The sequence below is a fragment of the Podarcis cretensis genome (genome assembly GCF_951804945.1).
Source record: "Podarcis cretensis genome assembly, chromosome: 2".
NCBI lineage: Eukaryota > Metazoa > Chordata > Lepidosauria > Squamata > Lacertidae > Podarcis > Podarcis cretensis.
In genome coordinates, this window is record NC_137171.1 from 74120440 (window position 1) to 74139734 (window position 19295).

General features: G+C 41.3%; 1 protein-coding gene and 1 long non-coding RNA gene across 10 annotated transcripts in view; one reads left to right on the forward strand and one right to left on the reverse strand.

The window, feature by feature from the left end:
- Positions 1-19295, forward strand: part of DOCK3 (dedicator of cytokinesis 3) — a 151491-nt gene that overhangs the window by 19157 nt on the left and 113039 nt on the right. For all 9 annotated transcript variants that reach the window (XM_079964392.1, XM_079964389.1, XM_079964385.1 and 6 more), the window contains exons 2-5: positions 7428-7511; positions 12461-12501; positions 16879-16934; positions 17923-18019. In XM_079964392.1, coding sequence (XP_079820518.1) covers positions 7428-7511; positions 12461-12501; positions 16879-16934; positions 17923-18019 — 278 coding nt within the window. The remainder of the gene's footprint in view (positions 1-7427; positions 7512-12460; positions 12502-16878; positions 16935-17922; positions 18020-19295) is intronic.
- LOC307209309 lies at positions 1063-3358 on the reverse strand. The gene is made up of 2 exons (XR_013835536.1): positions 2741-3358; positions 1063-2636 (listed from the first exon to the last, which is right to left on the reverse strand). It is a non-coding gene; the product is annotated as an uncharacterized lncRNA (long non-coding RNA).

Below are 19295 nucleotides of genomic sequence, written 5' to 3' on the forward strand. Positions count from 1 at the left end.
GAGTGGGCTGGGGTGTAATTACGCTGAAAGAAAAGACCCACTAGACACCCTCCTCTGCAGGGGTGGCGTAAAGCAAACCAGGCCCAGGTACCTTCAATAAAATTCAGTTATGCAAAAGGAAAGAAAAGAAAATGTGAAAATGTCCTCTTTCAATCCATGCTGGATTCTGGAGTCGTGCCAAGCGTCAGTGTGATGCAGGAAGGCAGGGTGGTCATCTCACGGGCGTCGGGGCGTCTGGTGGGCGTTGGGCGTCTTGGGTCCTTCCAACAATGCTGGAGCGATGTCTGGGGTGAGTCGAAGGGGCCGGTGTAGATCAGGTGTCACAGATGCCGGCATCCTTAACAGCTGTAGATAACAGGACAGTCTCTGGCCGGTTTACCTGTCAAGAGAAGAGAAAAACAGACACGGCAGCGACTTGCGCACTGATAGATAACATTTTGCACATAGGTATAGTTCTAGGGTATGTGGCAGGAAAACTTTACACATGGAACAGTGCAGGAGGTTAACATGGCAACCCTATTTTGACAGTCCTTTGTTTTTTTTTTCTTGGGTTAAGTTTTTTTGCCAGCTGAGATTTTAAAAAATCTTTTTTTCTGCTCTATTTTTTTCAGAGCTTTAAGCCATGTTGCAAATTTCAGTTCATTTGCCAGTGTCTGTAGAAAGAACAATGCGCTCCTTGCTTCTGGCAAAGTTTCAAATTCCTCAAAGTATCAGTTCCTATGTTATGCTGCGGCTCCTTTTTCAGAGTAAAATTGCACCTTAAAAAGAAAAATACTTTTGACAAAGTTCACAGAAAGCGTTCACTTGCTTTTTTAAGAAAGTCACTTTTCCAGGTTAGTGCTTGGGGCAGGGGGGTGGGTAACCCTTGGCCTTCTGGGTTTATGTCGCTTGACTGTAAATCCTAATTGGCTCCAGGCAGTAGCAGGTCAGAGTAGCCGGCTGAATGCAGCAGTGTCCTTCTGAGATAGCTGCCAAGGGATAAACTACTCCAAGCGCCTGGCCCAAGGGGGAAAAAAAAAAAGCTGATGTCCTGTTACTTGCATGAATGAATGTTAGAAACAGTTGAATTTTACGTCTTATGTCAGAAGCTGCTTGCATCACAAAGGTGGTTTTTAGAATCACCTCTTGGGCATCATCATCAGGGTCTATGGGGGTGTACTTACGGAATGCCTCTTTTTAATGTCTCCAAAAATACTCCTGGAGGCTCATTGGGCAGCTGAAAAATCTCAGATAATTTCGCCATATTTGTAGGCCTTTTCGCTGCCCGTCTCATGCCTTCTAAAACATTTCTGTGATAAGTCTGTAAGGCCGCCCTTCCCTCCGTAGTATTGTAATCCCAAGGGGGGGTCTGCCTGGGGTAAGAGACCTCAATTGCAGTGTCAGTATTATTTGCTGCCTTGAGCTGTTCCCTGGCACAGGCATTTACCGGTACCTTGTGAACCTCCTCAGTGGTCAGAATTGTATCCAAATGCTGACTTACATCATCATAAGTAGGCATATAGGTTTTGAACACACCTTCAAAAAGTCTAATTATTTTTGCAGGATTTTCCTCAAAAGAAGGATTTTGATTTTTTCCAATTGCAAATATCGGAGCTTGTAAAAGGGACATGTTGAATGGTAAAGGTCCTTGGTGGTCTAACGCCCTGATCATTTGGCTGTTCCAAAGGATCATACACTTGCCTGAGAGAGGCCACCACAGTGGGTTTGGACAAAGCCTTAGATTTAAGTGTCTCTACATGTTTTGTTGCCCTGTCCCACGCTGTTCTCAAAACCTTTTGCTTTTTTCTCCAATTCTCATCCTGGCACTGGGCTGCTTCTAGAACCCAGGGGGCCACATCCAGTTCTGTTTTAAACGGTTCTACATACTGGAACACTCTGTCAAACTGCTTACTAGTCCATCTTATCTCTTTATCTAGAGTTTTTCTGAAGTCTTCATCATCATCATCATCACCTTTCTCTTCACCTTCCTTGCTTGCAACAAACAAAAGGGGGTAGGGGAGGGGCAGAGGGGGGAATCTTCTCATTTGGATCCTCATTCTGGGCATTGGGCGGAGAAGCAGCCCTATTTGTTCCCAGATTTGGTTGCCTTGGCGCAGTTGCTGCATATGGTGGTGGTGGGGTAATTATCTCCTCTTCTAGGACTGGCAAAAATGGTGGCTTTTTAACTTGTAATTGTACTGAAGCCATGAGGGATTTTGATCCACATTGGCTTTCCAGATAGAAATATAGGGAATCTGATCTGTGTGGGCTTTGAAAACGTTACTCCATAAAATGTTGACCAAGTTTGGATCAAAAGATCCTCCAGAAGGCCATTCTGGTAAATACGAAGGCCAGTCAACTTCACATAAATGTTGGAGTCTGCTTTTTTTGAGTTTACATCCTCACTCTTCTGCTTTTGTGGCACTTTTCCAGTTTTCCAGAAAGCTCTGTAGTGGTGTCTCAAGAATTGTTTTACTGCTTTTATTTCCCATGACTCTGGGATCCTGGGGACACTGGGACACTCAGCCCTCCTAAAGTTTTTTTTTTCCACTCAGTCACAGGCCAGACGTTGCTTTCAACGTCCCACACACTCAAAACATTCACTGGAGTGTCCCCACACGCACATTCAGAAAAACCCATGCACCTCCCCCAATCCCCTTTTTTACCACAAAACCAAAACCACAACCGGCAGTGCTTCACAACTTCGACCGGGGCCCAAGAGCACCTTTTTTTTTTTTTTTTTACTGCTTCTTCTGGTCACAAAACCAACAACCAACCATAACCGGCAGCGCTTAGACTTCGACCGGGGCCCAGCAGCACCCTTTGCTGCTTTTTCTGAGCAACACCAAAACCAGTGGCACTTCTTCTACCCTGCTGGCGGAGTTGATCAAACTCACTTTTTGCTCGCACCTATCCCTGTGGAGCTTGCTCCCACCTATACCCTGTGGAGCTTACCTTGTTCCTCGAGGTACCTTCTTTCTGCACGGCCGTTGCTCTTTCTCTCCGTCACTTTGTCGCGTGTCCACTCAGGAACGGGTGGCCAGTTCCTCCCACGAAGTTGGCAGGATGCGCGCTGGAACTGTTGACCCAGGATCCCGAGCTGCTCGCCTTGCAGTGACGCCCTGGACCTTTTTGTCCCTCGATCTCGGGGAACGTGATTATTCCCGGCCAACGCACCAGAAATATGTAGCCTTTTTAATCCATGGGTAGGAATAATTGTTGCACCCAAGCAGAGACAAAAGGAGTCAAACAACACCAAGGGGTTAATCCAGAGAAAGAGCGTTTTATTCTGCCATCCGGGGGGGCAGAAGGCACCTGTGTGATTCAGTTCACAGAAGACAGGCCGCACCGAAAACATTTTACAAGCAGGTTTTTTTTTTTTTTTTAGGACTTTCTGGGGTAACCCTAACTGTACCCCTTCAATATTGATGGGTATGATTGTATTGGAGCACATGCAGTCGTGTATGATTTGATCTTTTGGATGGTTGCATCTGTTAAGAGATTCTAATGCAGCTGATGGGAGCCTTTGCCTTGGAGCATAGGTCTGTTTTTTATGGCTGAATAAACCCATCATTATTTCACTTTCTGTGGGCTCTAGGTATTTTATACCAGAAAGAAATTATGTGATTGTAAAAAAACTATTAGAACACAGATGTAACTGCTTTAAATTATTTGGACTGAAGTGCTACAAACTTAAACGTGTATAAAATGAATGCCAATTTTATAGTAAATGATAAAAGGTTAACATGGTATGATTCCACCTCCCCCCTCCAAATGCTTAATTGAGATTTAATCATAGGAGCAATCTTGAGGACTAGGCTGAAGTCCTGTGTACCAAAATAACTTGAGTTGTATCCTATAAATAGCTCCTGTTGTTTCCTATAGGTCTGGAAGGAAGATAGAGAACAGTCACTATTATCACAATTCTATGAAATCATAGTGCAAAGCAGTTTATGATGCCAGCTTTCCATTCTGGTTCCCTTCCTGTTTTCTGGGATTTTGGAAGTTGGGAGAATGGCAAGGGTTGGTTGAAGGCAACTGGAGCAGGATGGCTGAGGTTAAGAAGCTGGAACAAGACCTTGAGTTTATGGAGCAGGGGACATTCATACCTTGAATTTTGGTTTGGTTTACAAGGATACTCCTAAATAGTTGTGGACTATAGTCATGGGCTGTATTTGAATGTAACACTTAAACCATGGAGTAGTGCTACGTGCATGAACCTTGGGCTTCCTCCTCCCCTCCTTTTCCTACAGCATGGTTGTGGGAAGAAGATCTGAAACATTATTCTGTTTTCAACTAATCACAGTTAGTCCTTTTGTCTCAAATCAGGACAAAATGTGGTTTTATTCTGACTTCTTTGGACAAACATAAACATGTTTTTAATCAAGTTTATGTGGTTTTATTATATATATTTTAATTTATTTCTAAATCACTTTGGGACTTCTTAGTGGCAAGGGAAGTACAATTTTTAATAAACCTGAACGGTAATTAACAGCAACCACAGTTTGTGCTGCTTTGATAAAACAAGCTGTGGTTAGTTGAAAATGAAAGCAGATGCTTCAGAACTACTCTTTTGCAGCCACAGCAGAGTTGGAGGGGAAAGCCCATGAGCCTGTTTTTTATTCATGTACCGCCAAGCTATAGTTTAGTGTTACGTTTGAATGCAGTCGTTATCTTCTTAACTTCACAGTAATCTTATGAATGGAGACATGGCAGAGCTGACTTTTGAATTTAGAAGTCGGAAGTCCACTGCTGTGTTTAGTGGACTGGTTGTACAGACACACAAATGCACATACCTGGAGGCCTTCCAATGATTTCTAGCGGAGATAGTGCTTTTTATCTTTCTCATATCTTGTTCTGCAGCTAGAGATGAGCCACAGTGAATTAGTCATGTTTGCTGATGTTACCAAATTGTTTAGAGTGGTTAAAATAAAAAGGGGATTGGATGAATGGGAATTGAAATGGCGAATGAAGTCCAACGTAAGCAGGTGTAAATTTAACGCACATTGAGGCAGAAAAAACCCTAACTTCATATACATGAATAGGGTCTGAACTGTCAGTGACTAACCAGGAAAGAGATCTCAGGGTCATGGTGAATAACAATGAAAATGCTGACCTATAATGCAGCAGCTGTGAAAAAAAGTATATTCCATGTTGGAGATTATTAGGAAAAGGATTAAATGTAAAACTGCCAATATCATAATTACTTTCTGATCTGTGGTGTCAGCACACTTTGAATCATGTTCTGGACTCTGCACCTCAAAAAAGATATTGCAGAGCTGGAAAAGGTTCAGAAAAGGACAATAATAACAATCAAGTGTGCAGAATAATTCTTCTGTATGGAAAAGTTACAGTATTTGAGGCTTTTTAGTTCAGAAAAATAGTGAAAGGGGAATGTTAGAAAAAGGTTGAGTGTAGGAACATGGTAGAGGTATATGAATTTAGACATGGTGCGAAGAAAGCAGATAGGGTGGTTCCCCCGTTTTTTTTATAATACTAAAACCCATGGACACCTAGTGAAGCTAAATGTTGGAAGCCCCAGAACAGGCAAAATGAAGTATTTATTCCCATAGTGCATATAGAAATTTGCAACCATAAAATATAGTAATAGCCACCAATGTGGGTAGTTTTGAAAAAAGATTAGACAAATTCATAAAGGATAATGCTATCAATGGCTACTAGTCATTACCGTATTTTTCGTTCTATAGGACGCACCAGACCATAGGACGCACCTTGTTTTAGAGTGGGAGAACAAGAAAAAAAAATCTCCCCTTCTCTGCTCAGCGCCCCTTCAGCAAAGCGGCAGGAGAAACGGAGCCCCTTCCATTTCTCCTCCCGCTTGGCTAAAGCTGCGCAGCTCTCCCTCTCTGCTGAAACCAGGAGAGTCTTGTTCTCCTGGCTTCAGTGAAAGGACCCTGAAGCCTGCGGAGGGCAGCGGGAACTCGCGCTGCGTTCCGCAGGCTTCAGGCGGCTATCCCTGAAGCCTTCGGAGCGCAGTGCGAGTGCCCGCTGCACTCCGCAGGCTTCAGGCAGCTGTCCCTGTAACCTGGAGAGCGAGAGGGGTCAGTGCGCACCGAACCCTCTTGCTCTCCAGGCTTCAGCGAAAGCACTGCGAAGCCTCTGGAGCACGGAGGGAGTGCTCCCTCTGCACTTCGGAGGCTTGCTATCTCTGAAGCCAAGGAGCCTGCATTCGCTCTATAGGACGCACACACATTTCCCCTTAATTTTTGGAGGGGAAAAAGTGCGTCCTATAGAGCGAAAAATACGGTACCTCCAGGATCGGAGGAAGTATGTTTCTGAATACTAGTTGCTGGAGATTATGAGAGTGCTGTTCAATTCATGTCATTCTTGTGGGATTGACATTAGCATCTAGTTGACTGCACTGATAACAATATTGTGGCCGGATGAGCCTTTGGACTGATTGAAGAAGAAGAAGAAGAAGAAGAAGAAGAAGAAGAAGAAGAAGAGTTTGGATTTGATATCCCGCTTTATCACTACCCGAAGGAGTCTCAAAGCAGCTAACATTCTCCTTTCCCTTCCTCCCCACAACAACCACTCTGTGAGGGGAGTGGGGCTGAGAGACTTCAGAGAAGTGTGGCTAGCCCAAGGTCACCCAGCAGCTGCATGTGGAGGAGCGGAGACGTGAACCCGGTTCCCCAGATTATGAGTCTACCGCTCTTAACCACTACACTACACTGGCTCTCAAGCCTATGGCACCTGGTATTCCCAGGCGGTCTTCCATCCAAGAACTAACCAGGCCTGACCCTGCTTAGCTTCTGAGATCAGACGAGATCAGGCATGTTCAGGGTAGTATGGCCGTAGACATGGCTTTTCTTAAGTTCTTTAGCATGGCTTTTCTTAGGTTCTTAGTAAGGTGTGATTTAGATGATCCTCCAAAGTACTGGTTTACAATTCAGCCTTATGCAAACCATAGTTTGCTGGTTTCGACATTGTAGCAAACTATGGTTAGCAGTAAATGGAAAACCAAAAGTAAAACTGAAGGGAGTTCATATCTGTGGCTCATCCTCACAACCACTAAGCCCATGAATCAGGGTTTTAAAGGTATTTAGTTTAGTAATGCAAACCAAGAGACAATTGTTGGATTTTGCATATATAATAATACATCGTTCCTTTTTAAATGCTTGATTTTGATAAAGAATACAGTATACACCAAATTTGAATTTTAGCAATAATTTCTATGCCTATATTGTTGAATTAGATTAATTATTATTTTGTGAGTCTAAAAATTAGTTGTGTCCACTAAAAAAAATGCATGTGACTGTAATGAAGGTGGGATATTATTCATAACTAATATCTTGACACAAAGGCATTGCTGATCTTGAGATAAATGGAATTTAAACAGGAATGTAGTTGCTATTTTTATGTAGCACTATATAATGCTACTCAGCCTCTGACCTTTTTCTGTCTCTCCCCCCCCCCCCCCCCAGTTATATGCAGCTTTCGAGGGCCTGTCCCACAAGGCTTGGTTCTGGAACTGGGAGAAACTGTCCAGATCCTGGAAAAATGTGAAGGTGAGTAAGATGTACTAAAAGTAATTTGGTTATAATGTAGTACCTATCAAACTCTTTGAATTCACTCACATATGAACTTAGTTCACCTTTCTTAAACTCCCAACCTAGAGGTACCTGTGAGCATGCCTGGATCTTGTGTATAAAGACGTGCATACAGCAAACATCTGTGTAGTGAAATATAACATTTGGAATTGTATGCCCATTTATTAGGCATACTTACATAATATAAGACTGGGGGGGGGGGAGCAGCAGCACTCCTCCCACATGTATTTGCTTGATCCACTTTCTGGGGGCAAGGGAAAATGGAGAGCTATGGCTGCTGCTGCAGCAGCCAGAATTTAGCTTATTTTTACTTTATATGAGAGTTTCCTGCCTCAGCTATTGCATTCAAATGGTTATACTGATGTGATGAATCTAATGCCACATGTTTCTGTGCCACATTATCCTCCAACATCTTTAGAGCCTTTCCTTTCTCTGAAGACACCCCCTTTGTACAACCCCTAGTGTATAACACGCCTTCTCTCTTGCTGAATCTATTCTACTTGACTGAATGGAGAAAGCTGTAAGCTGCGCTGCAGCGAAGCCCTTCTCTCTTTCATTCAGCTGTTCCCCTCCTCCATGCAGCCAAATGGAGAAGTAAAAAGGCAAGATAAGAAAGGGGCAATGCATGAAGTGGTGTTGTAGTGTTTCTGCTTTTTGGCTAGCACTTCAACCAGAGAGGTGGGTTCTTCATTTGTATTGTACATTCAGACATAGGAGAATCTGTTTTGCCTTTTGCTGTGTTCCTTTGAATCCTCCTGAGCACCTAATCTGCTGATTATACAGAATAAAGCAAACTCCAGCTTCTGTAGCTCCTTGTTTTGCAACAGGTAGGGAAAATCCAACTCTTTTGTGTCCTGTTGGAGATCTACAGACAGACTGACACACATACACACCCAGAGAGAGAGAGAGAGAGAGAGAGAGAGAGAGAGAGAGAGACAGACAGACAGACAGACAGACAGAGAAGGATGAACCCCACAGTTTGAGAACCTATATTTCAATGACTCATTTGGGAACCATGATTATTCAAATGCTTACTAAAACCTACTCTGACCCACTTTCTAGTATAATGGCTGGAGCATTATTGGTTGTAATCCAGTCAGAAAGGGGGTCACCATGTTTATTAACCATCTGTCTACAAATATTTGAACCCTGGCCTCATTATCTTGTGGTAACAGTGTCTACCAAGAACCTTGATCAAACTGATTTCAGAAATATATCTAAATTGGTTAGTGAATTATGTTAGATATGTCCATACTGCTATTGCTTCCAGTAACAACTTTCCATGTTATTGAAAATAGTCTAATGACACATGATGTTTGCAATAAGCAAAACATGTCTATATTTTCCCCTCCATGCCCTATATATTGAGCTTTTAGTATATTTTGTAGCAAACATTGCAAGCTTTTAGTATCTTAAATGGTGAACTTTTCAAAACAACTTAAGATGGCAGTGCACATCCTATGTGCACTTATTCGGCATTGAACCATTCCCCTGAGAGTAAACATGGATAGGATTGCACAGTTTTCTTTTTAGTGCATTATTAAATTGGTTGCTAAACTCCTAGAAAAAGGAGCTTAAGGTATACTTGGATAAATCTTCCATTTATCTTTTTAGGTAAATATGCATTTTTGTGAATATATGGAGCAAACCACATGAAACGAAGAGCAAAAATCACAATTTCTGTTTTGAGATAAAAGGGTTGTGTTTTAGCTAGTCATTATTCTGCTTTTCAATTACTTATTAACTGTCAAGAGAGTTTCACAATCAATTCATATAAATTAGTCATTATTTTTTTAATAAATATTTATTAACAGTTTTTATTTTTAATTACAATACCAATAAACAATACAATATATCACATCTCTTGACATAGTTTTCTTAACTTCTTTGGACTCCCTCACATCTCCCGCTCCTGCGTTCCTGACTGTAAAATTTTTCCAGCAAATTTATCCCCTTATTTCTATTTCTTATTATCTAATTTTCCAATGTTATATCTCTGATTTTAGATATCCTTTATTCAAATTTAAAAATTTAAATATAACCTGAAATTTCCAAAAATTTATCTTTCCTTAAATTTAGCTTATCTTCATATTCACTTCATCTAGCTTAATGGTGCCAAGTTGTTTATACTCTAGCATCCTTCTTAACATTCATACAATTTACAATATTTTTGTAGATAAATCTTGAATTTCTTCCAATCTTCTTCCACCGTCTCTTCTCCCAGGTCTCGGATTCTGCCATAAATTAGTCATTTTTATTTCTTTATATACATGTAACCCTTAGACTACCAAAGGCCTGGTTCATAAACTATGAAGGATTTTTGTTGTTTGTGTAATTGTCATCTAGAAAACCTAAGAACCAATTTTGACTGGGTGATTTGCCATGCTGCTCACATATCAGGAGTGAATAATGTTTAATTCAACAAAATAAATAAAAGAGAACCACATTTGAATAGTAAAGAACAAAGCCCCTGATGTCCTAGAATCTCCTATTTTTCATGCAGTTGGATAGCTGCAGCAAACCAGCTGGCAACTTGGTACGCTGAGTGCACTTACCCACTCAGTAATGGGTTAGCCGGTCTGGAACGTGTGCAGCCTGGAGTTGTAAAGGAGGTTTCAAGCTTGCTATTTTATGGCAAAGAGACACTTCTACCTGAGCTATCCTGCTCCTGTTACCTTCTCCTTCCTGGTTATTTGCCTAGATTCTGTTGCTGGCTCTTGAGAAATAGATTGGTTGTCAGCTTCTTGAGTCTTGCCTGAAGAGTGATCTGCTTCTCAATCCAAAAATCTATCTAGTCTTCTCTTGTCAATATTTCTCTGATTTCAGTCAGCAACCCTGATGAAGCCCTGAGACTATTTAAAACAGAGATGGGGAGTTGATTATTTACAGGCTGGCGCCAGCCTGTAAAACCTTTAAACTCCTCAGAGGCCCTGCCTCATTCCCACTCCAGCAGCATTCAACACCTACAGCCTTTTGTGTGCAGCTTCACTGCTCAGTCCGCCCCCACCTTTGCCCCTCTGCTTTTCTTTCAGAAGTGCTCTGCATTCTGTACATCACCTGGGTACTCTCAACAGCACTTGAGCATCCTCAGAAGCACTTTAGCATTTTTGAACCACATGGCATTCTCTGAAGAGCTTGTGCACTTTCCAAGGGACTCTGGTCATCTCCCCTTTTGCCAAGATGATCACCCCTCTGAAGCTCAATTTAATATCAGAAATTGATAATGTGAACTGTCAGGGGCTATGGGGAAAGTGGTGGCAAGATAGCAGTGCAAAAATCTGGATGAAGAGATTTAAACTGCATTGTTTTCATTGCCATGAGAGTGGAAGTGAAGTGGGGAACTCCACTCCAACGCTTTCAGAGATGAGAGGGAAGTTGGCTTTTTGGAGAGTTTGTTTGTTTGTTTGTTACACAACATGGGATGTCCTTTTGAATAATTGCCGAGAATCAGAGTATCAGGTAGAAGGAGAAATGAAAATGACTTTCTTTTAGTTGGGCAGGTGGTAGAGTTTGTAAGCTGTCAGTCGTCTGCAAAGGCAAAATGAATTTGGGGGGAGGGACTTTCTGTGACTGATCAGCAACATTTGGTCCCGCAGGTTGGTTTATCTATTGAAGGTACCTTAGACTTCTGTCAGGTGGATCTTTCTCTGGAAATCTGAGTGATATTCCAGACTACCCAATTAAAGTTTTTGATCCAAGATTGCAAATAATTCTTCCTCTTTTAAGCCTCATTTTTGTATTCCTCTCTCTCCAGAGATGGTTTGTGTGCATTATAGTACTTCTTCTAAATGCCCACTACTCAGACTTCTCCCGGCAGCAGTGCTGTTGTGTACAATGTGAAAGGGTAGGTGGGGAAGGACTTTAAGAGTTTTATTCAGGAAGAAGAGAAGGGATTGAGCCTGCGGTTTGAAATGACAGGTTAAAATTCTCCTGTTCAAGCAGATCTAATGGTCAGTTTTTTGCAAAAATATATTGCTGCTTCCCTGTTTCCCAGAGAGCCATAACTGTGCACAGTGAGTAGTAGGAGGAGGTTTTGATCTTCAACACTGTGGTGGTTTTACCTTCCTCTTAACAATATTTTTGTGGTGTGTTTGGTTCTATTTTGCTATGATATTGGCTTTCTGGCTGGTACTGGTAACATCAAGCATGATGCATACTTTGGGAAAGTGAGGGAGGCTTTCTGCTATTCACTGAGGATCCATTTAAGGGCTCTTGGGGTGGTGCTTTGTAAGGAGAAAGTATGGTTCAGTGGTTTACATGCAAAAAGCCCTGATGTCTCCAGGTAGGATTGGGATTCCTGACTGAAACTCCTGGAAAGTTGCTGTCAATCAGCAGAAAATGTTCAGCTAGATGGACCAGTGGTCTGACTCAATATATGGCAGTTTCCTGTGTTGCTTGGGTTCTGTTGATTTTGGGGGCTGACATGCCCCTGATACACCCAAATTTATGATGGTTACCTATGGTATCTGTCCATCTAGTCCCATCGAGGAAAAGGTGGAGTAAAAATAATTGATTATGATGATGATGATGTAGTGATAGACCTCACCACCCTCCCACCAATATTTTCCAACATACTGTCTGGATGGTTTCATCAAACAGTAGTCTGATACCTGGATCCTCCTATGCCTGCCAAGCTCTGTAAGTTAAAACCAATAGGTTGGGTCAACTTAAACCCAAGAGTTTTAGTTGGTTCTCTAAAAATGTAAGAAAAGAAAAGAAAAGAAAAGAAAAGAAAAGAAAAGAAAAGAAAAGGAGGAGTCCAAATATCTTACTAGAGACAGTGTCAGAATAAGTTGTGTACTGCCTTGGAATGGTAAGTGAGTAACAGTATAGAGTTCTTAATTGCTCTATGTATTTATTTTTAGCTTCAGAAAGAATTTAATCTGACATATTTTGTTGTATTTCAGGATGGTACAGAGGAGTTTCAATAAAGAAACCTAATGTGAAGGTGAGTCTAGATTCTGTTTTAACAAATCCAATATAAATAAACATTTATAAAGTTACTGCAACATATGATTGATTGATTGATTGATTTTACTACCATGCCTGCCCACACAAACCTATGTTGCCAGAGCCTAAAAAAGGAAAGCTCTGGTAGAGTAGGAAGGGCATTTAAAGAACCTTCAGGATTGCCGCCCTTCGATCAGCAGGTTTGAATGGGGCAGATTTGAAATTTGAGTTCTCTGCTGGGACAGAGCTCCCAGGTTGGCCTTGTTTCTGGATTAGAAAGAATTATCTGTGCTTGCTTCCCCAGAGCCCTACACACAGTGCTTGTGCTTTTATTTCCTATTTCTTATCTTTATTCCTCTGATCTTCTCTCCAACTGCCCTCTAGAGGATTGAGGGTTTACAAGCACAGGTGAGGTGGAGGTAATTTTGGTCAGCTTTCCCAGCCTCCACATGGCTGAGTAGGGAGGAAAAGAGAGAGAGGACCCCAGCCTCAGCTTGGCTTCTGCTACATGAGACTTTGGGGGAATCGTTTTGCATCCCCACCCACACAACTATACTTTGAGGGCTGAACAGTACTGGTGCCCCTATTTTCCCACAAGCAAGCAGTTTACTGCTCCATCCTTTCCTTTGCTGGCTTTTTCCTTAAGACCTTGCCCCCACTGAGGACTTGTGAGGCCTGAGAGGGCCTTTGAGCTTTGTGTGCGCTACAGTGTTCATCTTTCCTGCACCAGTCCAGCTCTTCCTACCTTCTCCACAGGGCTGGGTTAAGAGGAGTGAGGCAGAATGTGCACTTGCAGGCCATGTGGAGCAGATACTGCATCATACCAACACCCAAGGTTTTCTTGCTGCCATTTGCTTTTTCCTTCTGGCAAATAGCGGAAGGGTGCTTTAGCTATCCTTTGCTTTATTCTTTGTTCTGAGCAGGCGGTAGGATGTCGAGGGAAGAGATAATATCGGAGGAAGAGTTGTCAAAAGGAAGATTCCACACCCATCAGGGCTGGAGACACCAGGAGAGTATTGGGCATCATGTTGCAGTAGAGCTTCCATTTCTCCCTGCAGGAAGCAACGTCAGATTTAGGGCATTGTGGGTGTCCAAGGAGTGCAAAACTGAGAAGATCCATAATTAAGAAGATCCATTTGGGGGCACCAAATTTTGTCCTCACTCAGGGCATCATATTACCAAAGATTACCAAAATCTGCCCCTCCAGGAAGTAATAAATGGGAGGAAAGGCACTCAACCACTCCAGGGGCTGATCTCCAGAGGAAGTACAGGTTCCTCAGCTCAGCTTTGGCCTCAGATAGTGTAGATAGCTCTTATTCCAGTTCCAGCTGTTGCAGACACAAGAACACTTGGAAGTCTCCTAAGGAGCTGCTTCCTTGGATTTCTGATGAGTTGGCTAAAATGGGAACCTGTATTCAGGTTATTCCTCCTTCCTCTGGTTTGGGAGTGGGGCATTCTAGGGGTCTTGGTTCCTCCCTAGTCTGCCTCCTTGGTTAGGTCCATTGCCTGTGAGACTTCCCACATGGAGAAGGGAGGGCTCTCAGAAGAGAAAGGGGAACAACCTAAACAAAACAAAAGAACTTTTTTCACCAGACTTATCTGCAAGAAAGTCAAGACCTTACAGCTAACCACAGACTGATACAAAGGAGGGGAAGCCTGATACTGTCAATGTAGTTTTCCTCAGGGACTAGGCAAACCTTTGTTGTTCTTTTTCTGAAGTCCTTTGATAAGTCCTTAAGTGCAGTTGCCAGGATTTTTACCAAAGTGCTGGTCAGCAAGACGGTTCATTTTGAAGATGAAAGGAGTCTTTGGACAACATCCAGATGCATCCCAAGTCCAGGAGCCAAAGTCTAAGTGACATTCAGACCATGCTTTCCTGCTTATGTCATGGATTTGAGGTGAATAAGAAGAGCTGAGATGCTTGACCATTTGGGACTTTGAGCAGACTGTACCCACTGACCTTTTAAGACAAACATTTCAAGAAACCAATGACAGATCTATTTGTGAGCCATTCAGGCAAGTGGGTCCAGAGGTTCATGTCAAGATTCCAGTGACTGGAAACAGAAGACAAAAATGCACTGGAGGCAAAATGCTTAATATATATATTTTATGTCTTTTTAAAAAGCTATTCAACAAGCTATTGTAGATGTGCTCAAATAGATCAAGCATCAAGGAACAGACACCATCCTGATAGCAGTGTCAAAGGAGTTTGTGGTTACTAGAGCTGCTGGAGATGCCTGTGAAAAAAGCATGGAGGTTACAGCCAGTAAGGATCTCCTAACCCAGCATCCAAGTCTTACATCTAGATCTGCAGAACATCTAGTTAGCTGGAGGTTGAGAGGCTGTAGCTAAGGCAGTGCAGATATCTCAAGGGAATGTTGGAAATCTTGCTTGCTTCATAAAGGGAGTTGATGAACCAAGTCTGTGGAGGCACATGGATAGCAAGGATAGAGGTGAACATTTTTTCTTAGAGTTTTTACAGGACTTTGTTAATGAGGACTTCAGTACAAGTGCCTTGAAGAGGCAGACAGCTACTGCACACCCTGTTTTGGGCTCCAGTGAGGATGATTCTGTTCCTTACCACTTTTACATATATAGGTTTTTAAAGGAGTTACACTGCTTTATCCACCGGTCCACTTACCCCCTAACTGGAACTGGAACTGGGTCATAAGTGCTCCACTGGGGCCTCCCATTGAACTCATGGCTATAGTCTCCCCATCGGAACTTACACCAAAGACTATTTTCTTTGTGGTCTGGCAGGAGAGTGTCTGAGTTGGGGTCACTTCCTGACCTCTGTGGGGTTAAAAAAAAAAAAAGATAAGGTGATGCTACATTTTTCATGCCAGAAATATTTCAATCTTAGGAAGTAATACTCTAGTTTGCTCCACCTCAGTACCTACTTAGGAGAAAGTATGGAATAAAGTAAATCTCTGAAGAGGGTTTCATTTTTACATGGATAAAACAGTAGCCACTAGGAAGTCCAAAGCTGCATGCGTTTCTTAAGGGTCAAAGGCCTCTAACTCATCCATAGCTAGATAGTTGTGGGAATACATTAGTGAAGCTTACAAAGCCGTGTTCAAGTCGGGGGATTCCAGGGGAAATCATGGCTCAGCTTTCTGAAAAAGAACTGTTCTTGTGGAAATATGTAGGGCAGCTACTTAGCCAGATATGGTAAGTATTGCAGCTTTGCATATAATTGAATAACTTTTTAAAGAAATGCCTGAAGTAACTGATATTATGGTTTGAAGTCTTGGTTGGTGCTGTGGTCTAAATCACAGAGTGTCTTGGGCTTGCCGATCGTAAGGTCGGCAATTAAAATCTGTGTGATGGGGTGAACTCCCTTTGCTTTGTCCCAGCTCCTGCCAACTTAACAGTTCGAAAGCATACCAGCACAAGTAGATAAATAGGTACCACTGTGGCGTTTCCATGCTCTCTGACACTCATCATAGTGTTCCATGGGCCAGAAGCGGTTTAGTCATGCTGGCCACATGACCTGGAACAGCTGTCTGTGGACAAATGCCAGCTCCCTCGGCCTGAAAGTGGAGATGGGCGCCGTACCCCATAGTCGAATTTGACTGGACCTAACTGTCCACGGGTCCTTTACCTTTTACCTTTACCTTTTACCTTTACCTTTAATCTGTTATATTCTTTTCCTAGAAAACCCGTTTATCCTAAATAGAATCCAATAAGGCAGACATTTATGTACAAAATATGTTTTTTAAATGTGATCTTATTGAGATCCCAAGATGAATTTTTTCAGGAAACTCTTAAAAATATGAAATAATACTTTTTTGGAAATTTTTTAATCATTTTTTAAAAATCACTTTTGGAAATGTTAAATTTCATAACTTAACTTTATAATTTAAAGTATGTCCATCTTGTGACATATCATATTAAAGCCCATGAAGTTCTGAAGAGATTGGTAATTTTAGATTTGAAATATCTCAATTCAGGACTGAACTTTTACTATTTTTGTGTAGTCCGGCAAGGCCAAAATTTTAAGAAAATTGGACGACATGAGGTAAAAAGATCATTAAAAATTGGATCACTTGATACAGAATGACCCCCTTGCTGGACAGGACATTTATGTTTACAGTATATATTTATTAATAACTAAGGCTTGTACTTTCCCCGACACACTATTAAAGAGGTCTGCGTACTGAACATGACCATTTATGGCAGAGTAAACATGTGCAATTGTGTTTTGCAACTTTCCAGGAATTATTATAAGTTTCATGTTTGATTCAAAAGCAATATTATTTTTGAAAGTTGTTAATGATTCCATATTTTCTGTAGCAAATTGTTACTTGAGAAGGTTCTGTTAAATTGCACTTCCTTAACTTTTTCAGTTAAGTAGATTTTTTTTTTCTTGTAGGGGATCTTTCCTATTAATTATATTCACTTGAAAAAGGCAGTTGTCAGCAACAGAGGGTGAGTATGCTTCCTGATGATCAATAAATTGATACCTTTGTGGTTAAAAACAACAACCCACAATTAGATACAATCCGGATAAATGAGCAGGTTTTCACTGCAATTATTAAATGTGCTCTGCAGTTAAAATTAATTAAATTTATTTGCTTATTATTAAACTTGTTGCTTGTTACTTTAAAAGATCTTCAAGTAACTTACACTGAAAGTCGTAAACATAAATAAATTATATCATAAAAAAAGAATAGAAAGAAAAATTCATATGAAACATTAACATACCATACAATATATATTTAAAAATCAAAACAAAAACCAGTTCCCGCATAAACAGTGACAGAAAACTTTGCCAGCATACTAACAATAAACCACATGATACTCCCACCCACTAAGCAGCAGATAAAAATAAAACACTGGCTGAGGTGGAAGGTGGAGTGGGTGGTGGGCAGCGGGTGGATTGATCAAGCCTAGCTCTGGCCTGATGCTATTGCATGATGGCAGAGGTACTGGCTCAGGGTCCAATGGCTCCTGGACCTCCTTACCTCCTTCCCGCTTCAGGAATACCCCATTTCAGGACTTCCTGCTGACTGCCACTAGCAGGAATCCCTCCGACAGCATTTCTGCCCACCCATTCAGCAGGCAGAATATTGAAATCTGTGCTGGCAATGCGACACCAGCATCACTTTGCAGGGATAGGCCAGCAGAGGCCAGCACAGCTGGGCACGGAGACACTGGTACCAAGCAGACTTGGATTGCGCCCAACATTAGGTGAACTTGGATCCACAAAATCCGTGGGACAAGTTAAGGATGAACTAAGTCCCACTGATTTCAGTAATAACTGAAAGCAACTAATTTTTTAGTCTGGATCCAATTTAGTGCAATATGAATAACTGTGAGTACTCCTTTAAAACTAGGAGAAGGTGAAAGTTATAATTTTTCAAAGTGTATTATAATCTTTACAATAGTTTCATGGGAGCTTTGGTTAAATTTACAGGCAGTATGAAACAGTTGTTCCACTTGAAGATTCTGTTATCACTGAAGTTACAGCAACACTCCAGGAATGGGCTGTCCTCTGGAAACAGTTATATGTGGTAAGTGAATTGAAATAGGTATAATAATACGTATAAATAAAACTTACTGACCAGCTGCCAAGTCAAGGGCTGTAAGCATTTCACACTGGGCCTTGTGATAGTATTTTGTGTGGGTGAACTTTTAGTGTACTGTTTTTTTAACTGATTTATTGTATTATTGTATTTGTTTTGTGTTCATTGTTGCTGTTATTTGCCTGGAGAGTTTTGTGTAGGAAGGGACACAAATTTAATAAATAGTAAGAGCTGGGGCCTTGGTCTGTATTCGTAGGCTGGTTGGCAAAGTGAATGTCTCCACCGGTGAACAACTCTTCTTGGCTTGCTAATTATTTGATGCCTTAATATTTGATGATATTTTTAGTTACAGATTTGCACGAAGCCAGATTTGAATGATAAAAACTTCTCATTTAAGATTGCAGTTTTTATGTTCTTTTATCCTATAACTATTTAACTAGGTGTTTTTTTTTACATATTTCATGAAACACATGCAAAATAAAATACATGTTAGTGATAGGAAGACTTTTATAGAAATCGAACAAGCTTGTGTAACTACTAGCTCATTTTTTCATCATAGCTGTAGGAAAGGCTTGTAGCTGGAATTTTACTTTAAATATTTCTTCTTTAAAACATCTTGTCATGTTTCTTTTTTGAACCTTTTATTGTTACATTTTACACCATGTGTGATGGAGTACACTTTTCATTTTTGTTGCTGTGTTTTGCTTTCATTTATTGCTGGTTTACTTGTTTTTAGAAAATGGGAAAATATGAGTGCTTTTTGATGCATTCCTACTTCCTTGTTTACTGGCTAAAATTAGGGAGGAAGAGAAGGAGGGGAATCTATATCATACACCTTAAGGCTATTCTCATGGACCACAGAATAGCTCCATCTCTGAATCTGTAATAGCTCCATCTCTGAATCTAGGTCGATCTAGGCCACATCAGTACCTCCGTATGAGATTATCCTAGGTGTCACATATATGTTGCTTTAAATTCCTTGAAAAGATGGGATTTCAATATTATGTATAAAAACAATGACATTAGGAAAATGGCTTGTGAATTCTGCAGTTCAGGTCTTTAAGCTGTTTTCTCAGCCAGCATGACCAATGGGCAGAGATGATGGAAGCAACATGAGGGCACCATAACGGGCTATCCCTGGCTCATACATAGAACAAATGTAATACTGAAGCTTGGAAGAAATGACTACTGATTATCAAAACAGAGCTTTTCTCCTGAAATTCCAGGCTTCTTGTTCTCTCTTCTGGGCCTGGGAAGAAGCAAG